Source organism: Papio anubis, chromosome 20, assembly GCF_008728515.1.
Source record: "Papio anubis isolate 15944 chromosome 20, Panubis1.0, whole genome shotgun sequence".
Classification (NCBI taxonomy): Eukaryota; Metazoa; Chordata; class Mammalia; order Primates; family Cercopithecidae; genus Papio; species Papio anubis.
The window spans coordinates 30,917,528-30,937,641 of NC_044995.1; the positions used below are offsets into that span (position 1 = coordinate 30,917,528).

General features: G+C 38.2%; 2 protein-coding genes across 5 annotated transcripts in view; one reads left to right on the top strand and one right to left on the bottom strand.

Annotated features, from left to right (window-relative positions):
- The window catches only part of LOC103880005 (zinc finger protein 493-like), a 31,190-nt gene extending 15,678 nt beyond the window's left edge, over window positions 1-15,512 (top strand). For all 4 annotated transcript variants that reach the window (XM_031660323.1, XM_017952800.3, XM_031660324.1 and 1 more), the window contains one exon: window positions 11,315-15,512. In XM_031660323.1, the coding sequence (XP_031516183.1) occupies window positions 11,315-13,221 (1,907 nt within the window). In that variant the 3' untranslated portion in view covers window positions 13,222-15,512. The remainder of the gene's footprint in view (window positions 1-11,314) is intronic.
- The window catches only part of LOC101014153 (zinc finger protein 708), a 702,618-nt gene that overhangs the window by 171,480 nt on the left and 511,024 nt on the right, over window positions 1-20,114 (bottom strand). The gene's annotated exons all lie outside the window — the stretch shown is intronic.

The window sequence follows — 20,114 nt, forward strand, 5'->3', positions numbered from 1 at the left end:
CCACTGCACTCCAGCCTGGGTGACAGAGTGAGACTCCATTTCAAAAAAAAAGAAAAAGTTAATGTTTTTGCAATAAAACTGCACTATTGTAATTTTTTTTGTTTTGTTTTGTTTTTGTTTTTTTAAGACGGAGTCTGGCTCTGTCGCCCAGGCTGGAGTGCAGTGGCCGGATCTCAGCTCACTGCAAGCTCCGCCTCCTGGGCTTATGCCATTCTCCTGCTTCAGCCTCCCGAGTAGCTGGGACTACAGGCGCCCGCCACGTCGCCTGGCTAGTTTTTTTGTATTCTTTTTTTTAGTAGACACGGGGTTTCACCATGTTAGCCAGGATGGTCTCGATCTCCTGACCTCGTGATCCGCCCATCTCAGCCTCCCAAAGTGCTGGGATTACAGGCTTTTTTTTTTTTTGAGATGGAGTTTCGCTCTTTTGCCCAGGCTAGAGTGCGGTGGCTGAATCTCGGCTTACTGTATCCTCCGCCTTTTGGTTTCAAGCGATTCTCCTCCCTCAATCTCACATTGCATTATATCTGTAGATTACATTGAGCATTATGGACATCTTCAAAATATTTCAAATTTTGAACAAGAGCATGCTGAAGGGTGTGTCGTTTTATTTCTATATATTCGTACTTTTTTTTTTCTATTTTATACTACTGAGACCAGCTCAACTGGGGAGACCCCAACCCAGAGGCGCTAGAGGAATTAAAGACACACACACAGAAATATAGAGGTGTGAAGTGGGAAATCAGGGGTCTCATAGCCTTCAGTCTCACCTGAACAGAAATTTACCCATGTATTTATTGACAGCAAGCCAGTCATTAGGTTTGTTTCTATAGATATTAGATTAACTAAAAGTATCCGTTATAGGAAATGAAGGAATGGGCTGAAATAAAGGGATGAGTTTGGCTAGTTATCTGCAGCAGGAGCATGTCCTTAAGGCATAGATTGCTCATGCTATTGTTTGTGGTTTAAGAATGCCTTTAACCGGTTTTCTGCCCTGGGCAGGCCAGGTGTTCCTTGCCCTCATTCTGGTAAACCCACAACCTTAGCGTGGGCATTATGGCCATCATGAACATGTCACAGTGCTGCAGAGATTTTGTTTATGGCCAGTTTTGGGGCCAGTTTATGGCCAGATTTTGGGGGGGCCTGTTCCCAACATGTCCCCCTTCTTTGATTTGCAAATCGATAAAGGCAAAGGCAGCTTTGTCACGGTGAGCTACTTCTTGCAGGAGTCAGGATCCATAACTACAGACTATCAACACAGATTAAAAGCACAATCATTGAACTCACAGAGCTTCCGAGTGTTTTTGTCCATTTTAATGGGTTACTAGCTGCTAATCTGTCTGCAGCTCCTTTAAGCCCTGTAGTTCTTGGCAGTAAGGTCCAGGTGTGCCTGGGATGCTTTAAATATTTGTTCTTTTAATTTTGCAGTATTCAAAGATAAGTCTGTAGAGTGTCTTTCTGGATGCTTTTGTATTCTTTCCCAAACTTTGATCTTATTAAGAACTATTAATAGTTTCCACAAATCCTTGTGTTTAGCTCCTACAGTGGGCCATATAATTTGAGGTTGAGGTGCCACTATACCACCATGGTTCCAGATAATAGGAACTCTTGCTCTACTTCTTATCATTTCTACCATCTGACCTTTTGTTCAGATCAGCTGAACATAGTGTGGCCATGGCACACAGACTGAGAGGTGTAATTTAAGCTAAACATCCCCTTAGGGGACGAGTTAATAATGATTCCATAGGAATCGTTGTGCAGCACCTCTGCCCATTCTGCAATGCAATCTTTTTAAAGAAGTACGTTCATTTTTTCTGGTCAGGTTCTATTTTGTTTACAAATAGGTTTTTGAGGGCAGTATTCCTCAATTATAGGAGCAGATTTATTGTGGTAAATACTGAGATCAGAAAGCATGTGTAACTGCGTCATAGAGTGATTACATCCAGGCATTATTACCAGCCAAGATAGATAAATGTGCCCAATAAGTATAATTGTTCTCTGTGTCAGCCCTTGTTGAAGGAATACTCACAGCAATGGTGATAACTGCTATCATAGCTACCACTAAATTACTCATTGTGACTGGTTGTCCCACTTTACTCAGGTTTTCTTCTGCCATCTATGACAGCTTCTTGATCTGTCCCAAGGTGGGTGGCTGTGTTCAACGGGTGTTGCTTGTGACACTAGGGGTCTTCCTCAGCATCAGTCTCGACATGGCTGGAACCGGGGGGTCCTCAGGATCTTCCCAGAATCTCTTCCTCAGCATCTGGCTCCTGATAAAAGTTTCAGGTGTCTTGATGATATCCAAATTGGCTATTGATTTTGGCCTGGAGGAACAAAAGCATAACCTCTACCCCAAGTTATTATTTTACCTATTTCCCAACTTTTTGTTATCGGCTATCTCCACCAAATCAGTTCTGCTTCTGTCTTTGCAGCTGGTTTCTGTAGATGCTGTTCAGCTGCTGATAACATCTGGCCTTTGGGCAGGGTCAAAAAATTTAAAGTTAATAATGCTAGATTCAGTTGCATCTGTGGGGTTCCCTATTCTCTATTTTTCCCCCTCTGCTTCTGCAACTGCTGTGTTAGGGAAAGATTCATTCTTTCCACTATGGCTTGTCCTTGAGAATTGTATGGGATACCAGTAATGTGTTTAATATTCCACATAGAGAAAAATGTAGCTGTAGCTTGGCTAGTGTAGCCTGGGGCATTATCTGTTTTAATAGAAGCTGGAATGCCCATCACCGCAAAGCACTGCAAAAGGTGATGTTTAACACAGGCAGAAGACTCTCCTGATTGGCATGTAGGCCAGACAAAATGACAAAAGGTATCCACACATGTACATAAGCTGGTCTCCCAAATGAGGGAACATGTGTGACATCCATTTGCCAAAGAGAGTTTCCAATCCTCGAGGATTAACAACTCCTGTAAAAGATGAGGAATGTACCATTTGGCAAGTTGGGCATTGCTGGATAATAACTTTAGCTTCTTTCCAGGTAATGCTGTATCTGCGTTTGAGACCAGAGGCATTAACATGGGTTAAATTGTGAAAGTGTCTAACATTAGATATTGCATTAGCAACTAGGCGATCAGCCATTTGATTCCCTTCAGTCAAAGGTCCTGGAAGAGGTGTATGAGCCCTAATGTTAGTGATGTAAAAAGGGTGCATTCTACTCCTAACTGCTGTTTGCATTTGGGTAAATAAAGTCATCAGTTGTTCATCTGTATGAAATCATAACTGAGCATTTTCAATTAACTGTGTAGAATGAACCATGTATGAAGAATCAGAAATCACATTAATAGGCATATCAAAAGCAATCAATACCTCAATTACTGCTACAAGCTCTGCTTTTTGAGCTGAAGTATAGGGCATCTGCAAAACTTTACTTTTTGAGCCAGAATAAGAAGCTTTACCATTACTAGACCCATCTGTAAAAACATTCTCAATACCTTCAATTGGTTTACATTTAGTTATTTTAGGGATAATCCAGTTAATTTCAAAAACTGAAACAATTTTGTTTTAGGAAAATGATTATCAACAATACCCACAAAGTCAGCTTAATGGGTTTGCCAAGTAAGACTGTTTATAAAAGCTTGCTGTATTTGTGCCTTCATGGGAGGGATAATAACTTTTCCAGGATCATATCCATGTAATTTAACAATCCAAGTTCTCCCAATCTCTATCATAGTAGTGATTTGATCTAAATAAGGAGTTACAGTCCATGAATTAGTATGTGGAAGAAAAAGCCACTCTACTAAGTCCTGTTCTTGGACAATAACACCAGTAGGTGAATGCTGAGTTGAAAAAATCAGCAAATCTAGAGTCTTCTCCGGATCTATTCTATTATTTTGAGCTTTATGAACTTGCTTCTCAATTAGTTGTAACTCTCCCTCAGCCTGACCTTTGTTAATTGACGAGGGCTAGTGAGACTAGGCTTTCCTCTAAGGATAGAAAACAGATTACTCATGGCATAGGTAGGAATGCCTAGAGCAGGTCATATCCAATTAATGTCCCCTGGTAATTTTTTTGAAAGTCATTTAATGTTTTCAATTGATCCCTACGTATGGTTAGTTTCTGTGGCACAATGGTAGTGTCATTTACTGAGGTCCCCAAGTAGGAGTAGGGAGTAGTAGTATGAATTTTGTCAGGAGCTATAATTAAACCAGCACAAGAAATCAAATTTTGCAAGTGATTGTAACATTGGAGTAATATTTCTCAAGTAGGGGCAGCACAAAGTATATCATCCATATAATGAATACTGTAACACTGAAAATTTTTTATGAGTAGGTTCAATTACTTGCCCTACATATGTCTGGCAAATGGTTGGACTGTTTAACATCACCTTGTGGCAACACCTTCCAATGAAAACGCTTAACAGGCTGCAGGTTGTTTACTGCAGGAATTGTAAATGCAAACCGTTCACAGTCTTGCTCAGCTAAAGGGATAGTAAAGAAGCAGTCTTTTAAATCTATGACTATTAAAGGCCAAATTTTGGAATTATAGCAAGAGAAGGCAGTCCTGGCTGTAATGCTCCCATAGGTTATATAACTGAATTGATGGCTCTTAAGTCAGTTGACATTCTCCATTTACCTGATTTTTTCTTAATTACGAAAACTGGAGAATTCCAAGGGGAAAATGTTGGAGCTATGTGCCCATTTTCTAATTGTTCGGTAACTAATTTCTCTAAAGCCTCCAGTTTCTCTTTACTTAGCGGCCATTGTTCTATCCAAATTGGCTTATCTGGTAAACATTTTAAAGGTATAGGTTCTGGAGGCTTAACAATGGCTACCATCAAAAATGATATCCTAATCTTTGGTGGGAACTTTGTCTTTCTGCTTGAAGTGGTTTTTCCAAACCTTGCAAAATTTTTTTCTAGGCCCATACCAGGGACATACCCCATTTCATGCATTGTATGTTGACTTTGAGGGCTATATAATTGTTCCAGAATTAGAACTTGTGCTCCCCATTGTTGTAATAAATCTCTTCCCCATAAATTGAAATGTCCCCTCCTGTATCTACCAAACCTTTGCATTTCTTTCCCTGAATAGTTATTTCACAGGTAGGATGTTTATCAGTAATTTGATTTACCCAATAAGCTGCTTTGCCTTGTTTATTTGTGCTTCCAAATCCTCCTGTTCATTTAATTTTGCTTTTTCCCATTTTCACATACGGCACAATCAGGAGCAGTGTTATGCGCTCTCCTGGCTGTGCTTTCTGGGGGACAGAAGTAGATATAACAATTTGAATTTCCCCGTTGTAATCTGAATCAATGACTCCTGTATGTATTTGTACCCCTTTTAAACCTGTATATATTTGTCCCCCTTTTAAACTAGACCTTCCTAGAAGTAATGCTATTGTACCCGCTGGCAAAGGTCCACAGACTGCTGCTGTTGGGAGCTTTTGCAGGGGTTCCCCAGGCAGAAGGCTCACAGCTTTTGTGCAGCATAAATCTACTGCAGCAATACCAGCTGTGGCGGGGGACAGACAATGTACAGGGATGAGGGAATGGCCCGAGTTGGAAATGCCCCAGTTTTTAACGGGGCCTGTGATGGGCCCCTCATGGCATTTCCCAAAATCTGATTCCCATCTTTATCAAACTTAGAGTGACAGTGATTAACCCAATGTTTTCCTTTTTTAGATTTTGGACATATTTCAGGATCAGCAGTTTCCTTTTTTCCCCTATCTGGAGGCCTGACTCGCTGATTTTTTCTACATTCTTTTTTAGTATGACCATGCTTCCCACAGTTAAAACAAGCTCCAGGAAATGGAGTATTTCCTTTATCCACTCTAGGCTCAGGGAGTTTTGAGCCTGGGGCTGAGGACTGATGCAGATTACTTCTGATACCATCACAGGCCTTGATATAATCAACTAAATGTGCTTTCCCTCTGATAGGTCGCACAGCAGCCTGGCAATCGGGGTTAGCATTGTTGAAAAGTCATATCTGCAATACTATATCATGAGCAGCCAAATCTGCAATCACCTTTTTAAGAGACTCCTGTAACTAAGCTATAAAGTTCATGTATGTTTCTTTTGGTCCCTGTTTAACAGCACTAAAGGAAGCGTATTTTTCTCCACATGAAGTGATTTTTTTCCTAAGCTCTAATACACACTCCTCTAAGCTGTTCTATGGCGCCATCCTGCATGACCACTTGTGCATCTAAACCAACCCAGCCATCAAACCCCAAAAGTTGGTCTGCAGTTATATTAACTTGAGGTTGGGCCTGGGCATTGCGAGCAGCCTGAATGGAAGCTTCATCTGCCCACCAAGTTTTAAATTGTAAGAACTGAGCAGGAGTTAGAAAATCTCGAGTAAGAGTATCCCAGTTAGTAGGAATCATCCGACTGGAAACAGCAATATTCTTTAACGGTCCCATTACAAAAGGAGAACCTGGTCCATACTGATTAATAGCTTGTTTAAACTCCAGAGTATTTTAAAAGGAAAAGGCTCAAATGTAGCTATATTTCCCTGTTGACCTGAGGGGTGTATTCTAACAAGGAACTGCCAAGCCTCTCTATCACCCTCTCGTCTAGCTTGCTGAATTCCTGCCTGAAGAGAATTAAGAGTGGTGGCTCAAGGCACTGCTCGAACAGTTACTATGGCAACTAGTTTTTGCCCAGTGTCCTCCAGAAAAGAAGGATCTGGAGGGTCAGGCCACTCTTTTTCTTCAAAATAATAAATGAGGGGGTGCAGAAGGGTAGGGATGAACCTCTCCCTCCTGTGCCACTTTAGCTGGCAAATAAACCTGGTGTATAACCTCTTCTGTTACTTCGTTATACTCTCCTTCCTCCTCATTATCAGTGTGGAAAAGTTAGAAGGAGGAAGGAACCAGGGCCCACACTTGTCCCATTGTTACCTTGATGCTTCCAAGCTCCCCTTCTTAGTCACCATGGGAATTGTTTTAAGAGTACTTGGGTGTCATCCAGCTTAGTTCCACATTCTCCAGTCGTTGTTCCAGTGACCCTTCAACCTGGATTCGAGCCCCCATGATGGACGCAACTTACTGAGACTACCTCTGTTGGGGAGACCCTAACCCAGTAGCGCTAGAGGAATTAAAGACACACAGAAATATAGAGGTGTGAAGTGGAAATCACAGGCCTCAGCCTTCAGAGCTGAGAGTCCCAAACAGAGATTTACCTACATATTTATTAAAAGCAAGCCAGTCATTAGAATTGTTTCTATAGATATTAGATTAACTAAAAGTATCCCTTATGGGAAATGAAGGGATGGGCTGAAATAAAGAGATGGGTTAGGCTAGTTATCTGCAGCAGGAGCATGTCCTTAAGGCACAGATCGCTCATGCTATTGTTTCTGGTTTAAGAATGCCTTTAAGCGGTTTTCCACCCTGGGTGGGCCAGGTGTTCCTTGCCCTCATTCTGGTAAACCCACAACCTCCCAACTTGGGCGTTATGGCCATCATGAATATGTCACAGTGCTGCAGAGATTTTGTTTATGGCCAGTTTATGGCCAGATTTTGGGGGGCCTGTTCCCAACATGTAAGTTTAGTGTTTTGCTGAGTTCTCTGAGTAGCCTATCAAATTATTGAACTTGAGGAGGAAGATGTGGAAGACCTTGGCTTGTTAGCAGTAGTTCAGAAATAAAGATGGTTATCCAGAGCCATGTGACTGGCATCTGCAGTTGGGACAGTGTTGTGGGACTGAGTCCTGAACTTGTGGATTCTGTGTTGACTCTGGGTGGTGTCAGAATTGAGTTGTTGGACAGCCAGTTGGTGTTGGATAATTGATTGGTGTTCAGCAAACTACAACTTTTTTTGTCAGACGAGAGCTACCACAGGGGCCTTGTGTTTGGGTTCTCTAGAAGGACAAAACTAATAGGATGGATATATATGTACAAAGGGGAGTTCATTTAGTATTAACTCACATGATCACAAGGTCCCACTATAGGCCGTCTGCAAGCTGAGGAGCAAAAAGAGCCAGTCTGAGTCCCAAAACTGAAGAACTTGGGGTGCAATGTTTGAGGGAAGGAAGCATCCAGCCCAGGAGAAAGATGAAGGCTGGGAAGCTAGGCCAATGTAACCTTTTCATGTTTTCCTGCCTGCTTTTATATCCTGGTCGTGCTGGTAGCTGATTAGATGGTTCCCACCCAGATTAAGGGTGGGTCTGCCTTTCCCAACCCACTGACTCAAATGTTAATCTCCTTTGGCAACACCCTCAAAGACACATCCAGGATCAATACTTTTCATCCTTCAATCAAGTTGACATTCAGTATTAACTATCACAGGCCTGGGCTGGAGGGAGACTTCAGGTGTCTGAGGGAAGTGAAGCTTTTGTTCTGCACACAGGCTGTCACACTGTACATTGTCCTGTTATTCTTGGTCTCCTAGGGAGAGAGGGAAAAGAGAGTAAAAATATTCTGAGAACTTATTTCCTCTCCCCACTTTGGTGCCCACATGATTGTGACCCACTCTTGACCATACCCACTAAAAATTGACATGGCCACTCCTCTCCCAGGGCAAAGTTTTACCCTCCGGAATTGTGCCCACAACAGCTTTGCCCCTAGAGTTTTCGGCCAAGAATATACACAGGTGCTTAGAAGACTTCTGGCTTATCTCAACCCCAGACACTGAATGTGTAGCAGGAACTTGTCTCCTTTACCAACACAGGCTTCTGTACTACGTGATCATAATCTCTTCTGCCTGTACAGATACAAAGTTTTCTGAAACAAAGAGACTTACTAATGTTTATTGTTCTATTTGATTCTTGTATCTTTGTCCCACATTTTCTCTTTGTGTCTTTATTTTTATTTTGATATGCTTTTACTTCTTTCTTATTTTGCTTTGTGTATCTATATAGATGTATTTTTTGTGCTAAGAAATTTGTTTTTGTGTATGTGCATATCTTTCCCAGAAAATAATGTATTTTAATACGATTTTATTTTGTTTTGTTGAGTCTTGTTATTTTCATTGGAAGCAACTGCTTTCAGCACCTTTTATATGTAAGACAGTGCCAATATACTTCTTTAGAATTTGGTTAGTTTTGAAGGTTTTTTTTCTTTTTATTTTGCAGGACAGACTTGGTGATGGTATTATAAATACTTGATAGTTAATTTTTTTCAGAACTTTGACTATTTCACACAGTCTCCTTCTGGCCTGCAAAATTTTTGTTGAGAATCCACTGGCTATCTCATAAGAGTATTGTTGCAAATAACACTTTTTTTTTTTTTTGAGACGAAGTTTCACTCTTGTTGCCCAGGCTAAGTGCAATGGTGCAATCTCAGCTCACTGCAACCCCTGCCTCCTTGGTTCAGGCAGTTCTCCAACCTTAGCCTCCCACGTAGCTGGGATTACAGGCAGGCATCATCACACCCAGCTAAGTTTGTGTTTTTAGTACAGACGGGTTCCCCCATGTTGGTCAGGCTGGTCTTGAACTCCCAAACTCAGGTGATCGGCATACCTCCGCCTCCCAAAGTGCTGGGATTACAGGCATGAGCCTCTGCACCCAGCCAACACATCACTTTTATCTTGTAGCTCCCAAGATTCCCTTTTCTGTGACTTTTACAATTGTACTTACATATGTGTTTGATATAAATATCTTTGCTTGTGTCCCAGTTTGTTTGTTGAGCTTTTTTATTTTTACATCATTTTTCAAGATTTTTCAGTTTTGTTATATTTTTTACCTCCATAATTTGTTTTTCTAATATTTTAAATATTTTTTTCTTATTTCCAGTTTTCTGATTTTCTATAGTTCTCTGTGCTCATATTTCACTCATTGAGTATTACTCAGTTTATTTCATTTTTTATTGTTTCTTCCTCAAAATTTTATTTTATCTATTTTTTGATACAGAGTTTTGCTCTTCTTGTCCAGGCTAGGGTGCAATGGCATGATCTCCACCCACCACAACTTCTACCTCCCAGGTTCAAGCAATTCTCCTGCCTCAGACTCTCGAGTAGATGGGATTTCTGGTGCCTGCCACCATGCCAGACTAATTTTGTATTTTTAGTAGAGACAGGGTTTCTCCATGTTGGTCTGGCTGGTGTCAAACTCTTGACTTCAGGTGATCCGCCCACCTCAGCCTCCTACAGTGCTGGGATTACAGGTGTGAGCTACTGCACCTGGCCACATTGTAATCTTTTATCAAAATTTGAACATTAAAAAGTTACCTGTCACAATCTTTGTAATATGGCTTTCTCCTGGCATACTTTGAACAATTGTCTGAGTTAGAGATTCTGAGAATCTCTCAAGATCATGTTCTTTCAGTCTGTCTTGTCTGAAATTTTGTGTTTATTTTTTAGTTAAAGGAAATTATTCGTCTTTTTTTTGAAATGGAGTCTCAGTCTGTCACCAGGCAGGAGTGCAGTGGTGTGATCTCGGTTCACTGCAACCTCTGCCTCCCAGATTCAAGTGATTCTTCTGCCACAGCCTCCTGAATAGCTAGGACTACAGATAAGTGCCACCATGCCCAGCTAATTTTTGTATTTTTAGTAGAGATGGGGTTTCACCATGTCGGCCAGCATAGTCTCAATCTCTTGACCTCGTGATCCACCCGCCTAGGCCTCCCAAAGTGCTGGGATTATGTGCGTGAGCCACAGCGCCTGACCCCTAGTCATCTTTTTTCTTAATACTCAGTAATCACTTGCTACACCTGTTTTCTTTCTGTGGTACTGCAGTGTCTCTACTGCTGTAACATTTACCTTTGGTCTCAGCATACTCAAACTGTCATTCCAAAGTAAAGCACCATTTCTTTTTGCACTATGTATCATAGGAGACAGAAACCAGTGTCTGGAAAAGCCCAGACAAGGAAGTAATAAAGAAGTTTGAGCCAGCATTTTACTTGTCTTTTTTAAAAAAAATCAAAAGTTGGCAATTTACCTCTTTTTTCTTTTTTTCTTTTCTTTTCTTTTCTTTTCTTTTTTTTTTTTTTGAGATTTATTCTCGCTTTGTTCCCCAGGCTGGAGTGCAATGGTGCGATCTTGGTTCACTGGTACCTTAGCCTCCCAAGTAGCTGAGATTACAGGTTGAGCCCCTGCATCTGGCTGGCAATTTACTTCTAAAGGCATTATGTTATATTGGGGACCTGGAATAGCCATGTTGGCTGAATGTAACAAACTTTAGCTCTTCCCTTCTGTGTCACTTTGTGCTCACCTGGGGTGCTTCAAACACTTAACTCATTTATAATTTTTTCTCAGATGTATTCTGGTTAGTATGTTTTTGTCACATACATATGTCTATAAAGAATTAGAGCCTTTGGTATTTTGCTATGCTATCTTGTTTATGTAGTTTGTATAATATTATAGGTTAGATTTGTAATCTATGTTTATCTGAGTCTAGTAAGTGGAGTAATTTGATATTTTTATTTCTTTCAGTTATATGTTCTCATTTTGCTGAAGACCTTTGCCCAGGGCCAGGCATTAAAGATTCTTTTCAAAAAGTGATACTGAGAGAATATGTAAAATGTGGACACAAGGATTTACAGTTAAGAAAAGGCTGTAAAAGTGTGAATGAGTGTAATGTGCACAAAGAAGGTTATAATGAACTAAACCTGTGTTTGACAACTACCCAGAGAAAAATACTTCAATGTGATAAATATGTGAAAGTCTTCCACAAATTTTTAAATTCAAATAGACATAACACAAAACATACTAGAAAGAAACCTTTCAAATGTAAAAAATGTGGCAAATCATTTTGCCTGCTTTTACACCTACGTCAGCATAAAAGAATTCATATTAAAGAGAATTCTTACCAATGTGAAGAATGTGGCAAAGCGTTTATCTGGTTCTCAACCCTTACTAGACACAGGCGGGTTCATACTGGAAAGAAATCCTACAAATACGAAGAATGTGGCAAAGCTTTTAACCAGGACTCAAACCTTTCTACACATAAGAGAATTCATACTGGACAGAAATCCTACAAATGTGAAGAATGTGGCACAGCTTTCTACCAATTCTCACACCTTACTAGGCATAAGTTAATTCATACTGGAGAGAAACCCTACAAATGTGAAGAATGTGGCAAAGCTTTTAACCGATCTTCAACCCTTACTAGACATAAGATAATTCATACTGGAGAAAAACCCTATAAATGTGAAGAATGTGGCAAAGCCTTTAGTGTTTTCTCAACCCTTACTAAACATAAGATAATTCACACTGAAGAGAAACCCCACAGATGTGAAGAATATGGCAAAGCTTATAAGGAGTCCTCACACCTTACTACACATAAAAGAATTAATACTGGAGAGAAACCATACAAATGTGAAGAATGTGGCAAAACCTTTAGTATATTCTCAATCCTTACTAAACATAAGATAATTCATACAGAAGAGAAACCCTACAAATGTGAAGAATGTGGCAAAGCTTTTAAACGATCTTCAACCCTTACTAACCATAAGATAATTCATACTGAAGAGAAACCCTACAAATGTGAAGAATGTGGTAAAGCTTTTAAACAATCTTCAACCCTTACTATACGTAAAATAATTCATACTGGAGAAAAACCCTACAAATGTGAAGAATGTGGCAAAGCTTTTAAGCGATCTTCAACCCTTACTATACATAAAATAATTCATACTGGAGAAAAACCCTACAAATGTGAAGAATGTGGCAAAGCTTTTAATCGGTCCTCACACCTTACTACACATAAGAGAATTCATACTGGACAGAAACCCTACAAATGTAAAGAATGTGGCAAATCCTTTAGTGAATTCTCAACGCTTACTAAACATAAGATAATTCATACTGAAGAGAAGCCCTACAAATGTGAAGAATGTGGCAAAGCTTTTAACCGATCTTCAATCCTTAGTATACATAAGAAAACTCATACTGGAGAAAAACCCTACAAATGTGAAGAATGTGGCAAAGCTTTTAAGCAGTCCTCACACCTCGCTGGGCATAAGCATGTTCATGGTGGACAGAAACCCTACAAATGTGAATCATGTGGCAAAGCCTTTAGTATATTCTCAACCCTTACTAAACATAAGATAATTCATACTGAAGAGAAACCCTACAAATGTGAAGAATGTGGCAAAACTTTCTACCGATTCTCAAACCTTAATACTCATAAGATAATTCATACTGGAAAGAAACCCTGCAAATGTGAAGAATGTGGCAAAGCTTTCAACCATTCCTCAAACCTTACTAAACATAAGCTAATTCATACTGGAGACAAACCCTACAAATGTGAACAATGTGGCAAAGCTTTTAGGCGGTCTTCACATCTTAGTAGACATAAGATAATTCATATTGGAATTCATACTGAAGAGATTCTACAAATGTGAAGAATGTGGCAAAAGCCTCTTCCCTTACTAAAGAATGTGGCAAAGCTTTTAATCAGAACTTCACCCTTACTACACATAAGATAATTCATGCTGGAGAGAAACCCTACAAATGTGAAGAATGTGGCAAAGATTTCTATTGATTCTTATACCTTACTAAATATAATTCATATTGGAGAGAAATTCTACAGATGTGAAGAATGTGGCAAAGGCTTTAATTAGTTCTCATCCCTTACTAAACATAAGAGAACTCATACCATAGAGAAATCCTACAAATGTGAAGAATGTGACAAAGCTTTTAACCACTTCTCAACCCCGCCTACGTATAAGATAATTCATGCTGGAAGGAAACCCTACAAATATGAAGAATGTCTCAAAGCTTTTTACTGATTCTTATACCTTACTAAACATAAAATAATTCATAAAGGAGAGAAATTATACAAATGTGAAGAATGTGGCAAAGCTTTTAACAAATCCTCGTCCATTACTAAACATAAGATAATTCATACTAGAGAGAAAACCTACAAACGTGAGGAATGTGGCAAAGCCTTTAGCTTGTCCAACTTACTGCACATAAGATAGTTTATACTTGAGAGAAGCCCTACAAATGTGAAAAATGTGGCAAACCTTTTAACCAATCCTCAATGCTTGTTACACATTAGATAATTCATGCTGGAGAAAAACCGTACAAATGTGAAAAATGTGGCAAAGCTTTTAACCAATTTTCAAACCTTACTAAACATAAGATAACTAATACTGGAGAAAAATCTTAGAAATGTGAAGAATGTGGTAAAGCCTTTATCCAGTCCTCAACTCCTACTAAACATAATTAATGATGGAGAGAAACCGTACAACTGTGAAGAATGTGGCAAAGCTTTTAACAAGTCCTCAAACCTTATTGAACAAAATAATTCATACAGGAGAGAAACCCTACAAAAGTGAAGAATGTGACAAAGCCTTTAACCAGTCGTCAAGTTTTACTAAACATAAGAAAATTCATACTGGAGAGAAACCCTATGATTGTGAAAAATATGGCAAAGGTTTTAACTAGTTCTCAGTTCTTAACACACATGAGATAATTCATACTGGAGAGAAACTCTACAAACAAGAAAGATGTGGCAATGCTTCTGACAACACCTCAAACTTTTCTAACCATAAAAGAAATCATATTAGTGAGAAATCCTAGAAATGTGGAGAATGTAACAAAGTATTTAAATGGTTGTCACACTTGATTATAGGTAATATACTGGAAAAAATTTCTACAAGTGAGAACAATGTGGCAAAGTTTTTAACTAATACATCTTATTGCACAGAAAATCATTTATATTTGAGAAAAATTGTACAAATATAGACTGTGAAAAAGACATCAGTATCTGCTCACATCTTAACACCAGAGAGTTCAGGCTTAATAAAAGCATGATAAGTGCAATTACTGTCAAAAGATCTTTCAGAAAATATCCTTTAAAGTGAAGGAGAATATATTAAAGATGAACAGTACAAACATAAAGAAGGTTGTAGTACTTTTACTTGTATCAGATCTTATTGTCCACATTTTGTACTAGAGAAAAACTCTGAAGGGGTTGCTCAAACTTTATTCAACATCAGGGAATTTATATTGGAGAATTGTCTTGCAAATGTAATAAATTTGGGAAAGACTTTTTCAAAAACTACAGCTTAGAAAACACCAGAGTTTATACTAAAATATATTTTCAAAGATGTAGTAAAAATAAAAAAATTCAATCCAAATTTAAGTCTATGTAAATACCAGAATTTATAGTAGAAATATATGAGGAACTGACACTTTGAATATTCTAAATCAGAGTTCTGAGTATATAAAATAATCTAAAGTCGGTAGAAAAATTATTTGTATATAGTGTTAGGAGTAAAAGATTTGCAGAGTAATAACTATATTCAGATCATGCATTCTTGAAAAAATTACAGATTTTTTGAAAAGCAAATGATGTAACTCTTTATTTTCTGCTGTTTCTTCATTCTTATTGACTTGTGAAAACATGTCATCATTTGTTGCCGCATCAGAGGTATGAGAGATTCTTTTTCATTAGGTGGGCATTATTAATTATCTTTTTTATGGATGAGTAAGAGTATTAAAATGTAAGATGTATGATGAAAATCTAAGTGGAGAGGTTCTTTGTGGTTAACTTATACTATTGAGTGACGCACAAGTAAGGTGTTAAGAGTAATATTCTTTTGCATTATGAGAAAACTAGTAGTATATTCGTATGTTGTACTAATTGTGCTTTTATGTAATAAAATGCAGTACATTTTAAAATTTTTAAATTATGTGTAAATGTAACTGTTTCAACATTTTTAACATAGTAAATATTGTGCATTCAATGAAGTGTTATTATGCCAAAAAGGTTAACCTTTTCCACCTTACCAAAAGGCATAGGTAAAAGATGGTAGTAGTATACTATTTGGTAATATAATGGACTAACATCTGTAGTCATCTCTTTTGCCAGTGGCTTCAAACTGCAAATAAGTTAAAGAATATTGTTCTTATAGGTTAAATTTTTATTCTTATTTTAATCATTTAAATTTATTTTTCTTAATTTTTGTGGGTACATGAGTGTATATACTTATGCCATATATGGCATATTTTGATACACAAATACAATATATAATAATCACATTGTGATACATGTGGTATCTATCACCTCTAGCACTTATTCCTTTGTATTACAAACAACCCAATTCTACACTTTTACTTATTTTAAAATGTACAATTATGGCCAGGTGCAGTGGCTCACGCCTGTAATCCCAGCACTTTGGGAGGCCGAGATGGGTGGATCACTGGGTCAGGAGTTCGAGACCAGCCTGACCAACATAGTGAAACTCTGTCTCTGCTAAAAGTACAAACAATTAGCTGGGCGTGGTGGCAGGCACCTGTAATCCCAGCTACTTAGGAGGCTGAGGCAGGAGAATCACTGGAACCTGAAAGGTGGAGGTTGCAGTGAGCTGAGATCGCACCACTGTACTCCAGCCTAGGTGACAGTGTGAGGCTCTGTCTCAAGGAAAAAAAAAAAATATATATATATATATATATATAAATTGTTATTGCCTACTGGGTTATTTTTATGGTTAAAATAAAAATTATTTTAAAATGTGCAATTATGGTTGGGTGCAGTGGCTCACGCCTGTAATCCCAGAACTTTTGGGAGGCCCAGGCAAATGAATCACCTGAGCTTAGGAGTTTGAGATGGCCAGGAACCTGGGAGGTGGAGGTTGCAGTGATCTGAGATCATGCCACTGCACTCCAGCCCTGGCAACGCTACAAGACTTCATTTCAAGAAAAAAAAAAATAAATAAATAAACAGTTAAATTATAATTGACTACCAGGTTATTTTTATGGTTATAATAGAAATCATATGCAAGTATAAATAAAATACATTTCTGAGTCCTGAGTAGATATCTTAAAATTTTATACATATATATATTTGAACATGTGTCCTGTCTGCCTGCAAACACACACAAACTTTAGTTTGGGTTAAATATACATCACTCTAAAAGATAAACTTTAGGTGTAAGGAAATTATAAAGTAAGTGAGTGTGTGTGAGTAGAAGTTTGTACTTATTTTCAGAAGAAGTATTGGGGAAAAAATTATTTTAACAAGGTGACTAGTATAAAACCAAAAGCCTCAAAAATGCTGCAAGCAAATGTATTCTCTGCTTTGTATTGAATTTATTACTATAGTTATTGTGTATGACAGTGTTTCTTAATTTTCATTTTGAAATAGTTAATGCATAGAAATGCTACTGTCCTGTTGCTTTTGTATTTTGAAAGTTTAATAATTTTTTAAGTAAAATCTTAGGCTTTTCTTATTTATTTATTTATTTATTTATTTATTTATTTGAGATTGAGTCTCACTCTTGTCACTCAGGCTGGAGTGCAGTGGCATGATCTTGGCTCACTGCAACCTCTACTTCTCAGGTTCAAGCAATCTTCCTGCCTCAGTCTCACGACTAGCTGGGATTACAGGTATTGTGCCACCAGGCCTGGATAATATTTTACTTTTTTTTTTTTTTTTTGTATTTTTAGTTGAGACTGGGTTTCACCATGTTGGCCAGACTGGTCTCAATCTCCTGACCTCAGGTGATCCGCCTGCCTCAACCTCCCAAAGTAGTGGGATTATAGGCGTGAGCATGGTGCCCAGTCCCAGTCAGTCTTACTTAGGTTTTTCTATACTTCAGATTATGTGTAGGGATAAAAGATAATTATACAGGAACAATTAACTTCCTTTTGTCCTATCTGAATGCTTTTGATTTTATTTCCTAATTCCTTTTTCTTGGATTTGTACTATGTTTAGCAAGACTGACTTTAGTAAGGATGAGTGGGCATCCTTGTCTTATACTAGCTTTTAGAGTAAAATCTTGCAACTTATCCCTGTTTAATATGTTGTTAGCTGTGTATTTTTTGCTGATATGTGGCATTTATTGGCGGAGGTACCAATAATTTGATCTATAACTACTTCAGAGATTATCAAAAGGGAATGTCAAATTTTGTCAAACTTCCATTGTGCATCAATTCTTTTGTACTCTGCATCTATTTTGATGTTAGAGATGTGAAATCACAACAATTTTACATATATACAAAAAATAATCAGAGACTACTATGAACATCTCTATGCACGCAAACTAGAATATTTGGAGAAAATGAATAAACTCCTGAATACAGAAAACTTTCCAAGATTTAACCAGGAAGAAACAGAAAACTTGAACAGGGCAAAAATGTATAAAACATATGATGAAATTAATTAGTAATAAAAAATCTACCAACTGTAAAAGCCCTGGATTATGTAAAATCACAGCCAAATTTTACCACATATACAAAGATGAGCTTGTACTACTACTGAGTGTACTCCAAGAAATCAAGGTGGGATTCCATCCTAACTCACTTTATAACATCAATATTATCTTAATTCCAAAATATAGTGAAGGCACAACAGAAAAAGGAAACTACAGGCCAATATTTTTGGTAAACATTGAAACAAAAATCCTCCATGAAATATGAGCAATCTGAGTTCATAAGCAAATCACAACGTTGTTAGAATAAATTAAGACAAGAATATCCAGTCTAACACTCCTATTCAACATAATTCTAGAAGTCCTAGTCACAGCTATCCAACAAAGTTAAGAAATTAAAAGCATCTAAATAGAAAAAAAGGAAGTTAAATTATCTTCACTGATAATAATTCTCTACCTCCCAGTTTTGCAGGACGCAGAGGACTAGAGAGACCAGTATGGATGAATACAGGAGGATATTTATTTTAAGGTAGGCACCAGCTCAGTGGATTCACATCCAAACTTACAAAGCAAAGACTGAGCTCAAAGACTGAGCAAACTTACAGAAGCAAAACAAAGGCAGTTAATTATATCATGACAGGTCACATAATTTATAGTATAACTGATGACTTGGCATAACTTGTGGCCTGGCTTAGCTGGTGGCCTTGGAGCTGCATTTAAAGAAAAAACAAAAACTGGCTAATAGAGACATTTGTTCATGTCCTTCACCCTTGCTTTGGAGGGGACTGTCTGGAGCCTATTTCTTTGGTTTTGCCTTCTTGAACAAGGTTATTTTCTAATTGTCCTTGAAGTGAGCTTGCTAGGCAGAGGAAAACTTCTCTTTTTAACCCTTGCCTTGCCACATTCTGGGCTTTGGCTTTTACTTTTCTTGGAGTTAATGCAGTACTTATTATTTTAAATTTCTGCCTCAGTTTCTCCCCTTTGATGCTTTTTATAAACAAAATTTTAATAGAAAGCGTCACTACTACATGATTCCTTATGAGAGAGCAGGTTTTCTTCTTTAGGAACAGGCTGATATTTATGCAGAGCCGTTAAGTGAGTGGTAGTTTGCCTAGCTACAATTGTCTCTATAGTGATTGAATGCTCCTAATAAGGAAGGGTAAAAGGCAAGGAACTATCAAACAACCTCCTAGTATGGCTAGAACTACTCCCTTTAAGGTTTTGAATCCATTGAAGGAGGAAAACCAGCCTCCAAAGAGGGAATCAGGAGTCCACCCTTTCCAGGTCTAGAATGAAATATGGGCTAATTTTTTCATTCTTGCAGTTATTTCTATAATAGCTTTCTCATTGTTATCAATTTTTAAGCAGCAATTAGTTAGATTAAACTTTTCACATATTCCTTCTTCCTGGGCTAGGAGATAGTCTAAAGCCAGTCTGTTTTGATAAATAGCCTTTCTCATTTTTGTGGCCTGCTGGGCCAATAAATCTAATGCATTTGTTGTTTCATTAGTAATAATTTCAAGGATTGCCTGCAACCTTATGATGCAGTTAAGCATGTAAATTGAGGTGAAGTACCCCCATGACCCACTTTGTGCCCAGGTAGCTGGCCCACATTATTATTCTTTCAGTGGCAAATCTGTGTCCTTCCAATCTCCTTATTTTCTTTTCTTATTTATTTATTTATTTTTTGAGACAGAGTCTCGCTCTGTTGCCTAGATTGGAGTGCAGTACTGCGATCTTGGCTCATTGAAAGCTCCACCTCCCAGGTTCACGTCATTCTCCTGCCTCAGCCTCCCGAGTAGCTGGGACCACAGGTGCCCATCATCATGCCTGGTTAACCTTTTTGTATTTTTAGTAGAGACAGGGTTTCACCGTGTTAGCCAGCATGGTCTCAATCTCCTGATCTTGTGATCCACCTGCCTTGGCCTCCCAAAGTGCTGGGATTACAGGCATGAGCCACAGTTCCTAGCCCCCAGTCTCCTATTTTTATGTCTCTTTTTATGTTTATATTTCTTTTGTTTCTTCTTTTAATTTCATCATAGACAGGATACCCTAAGGTTTTTCCTTGTTGCAGGGGGAGTAAAAAGAAATATGGCTTAATTGTCTCTAATATACAAGCCTCTATTTCACTTGTA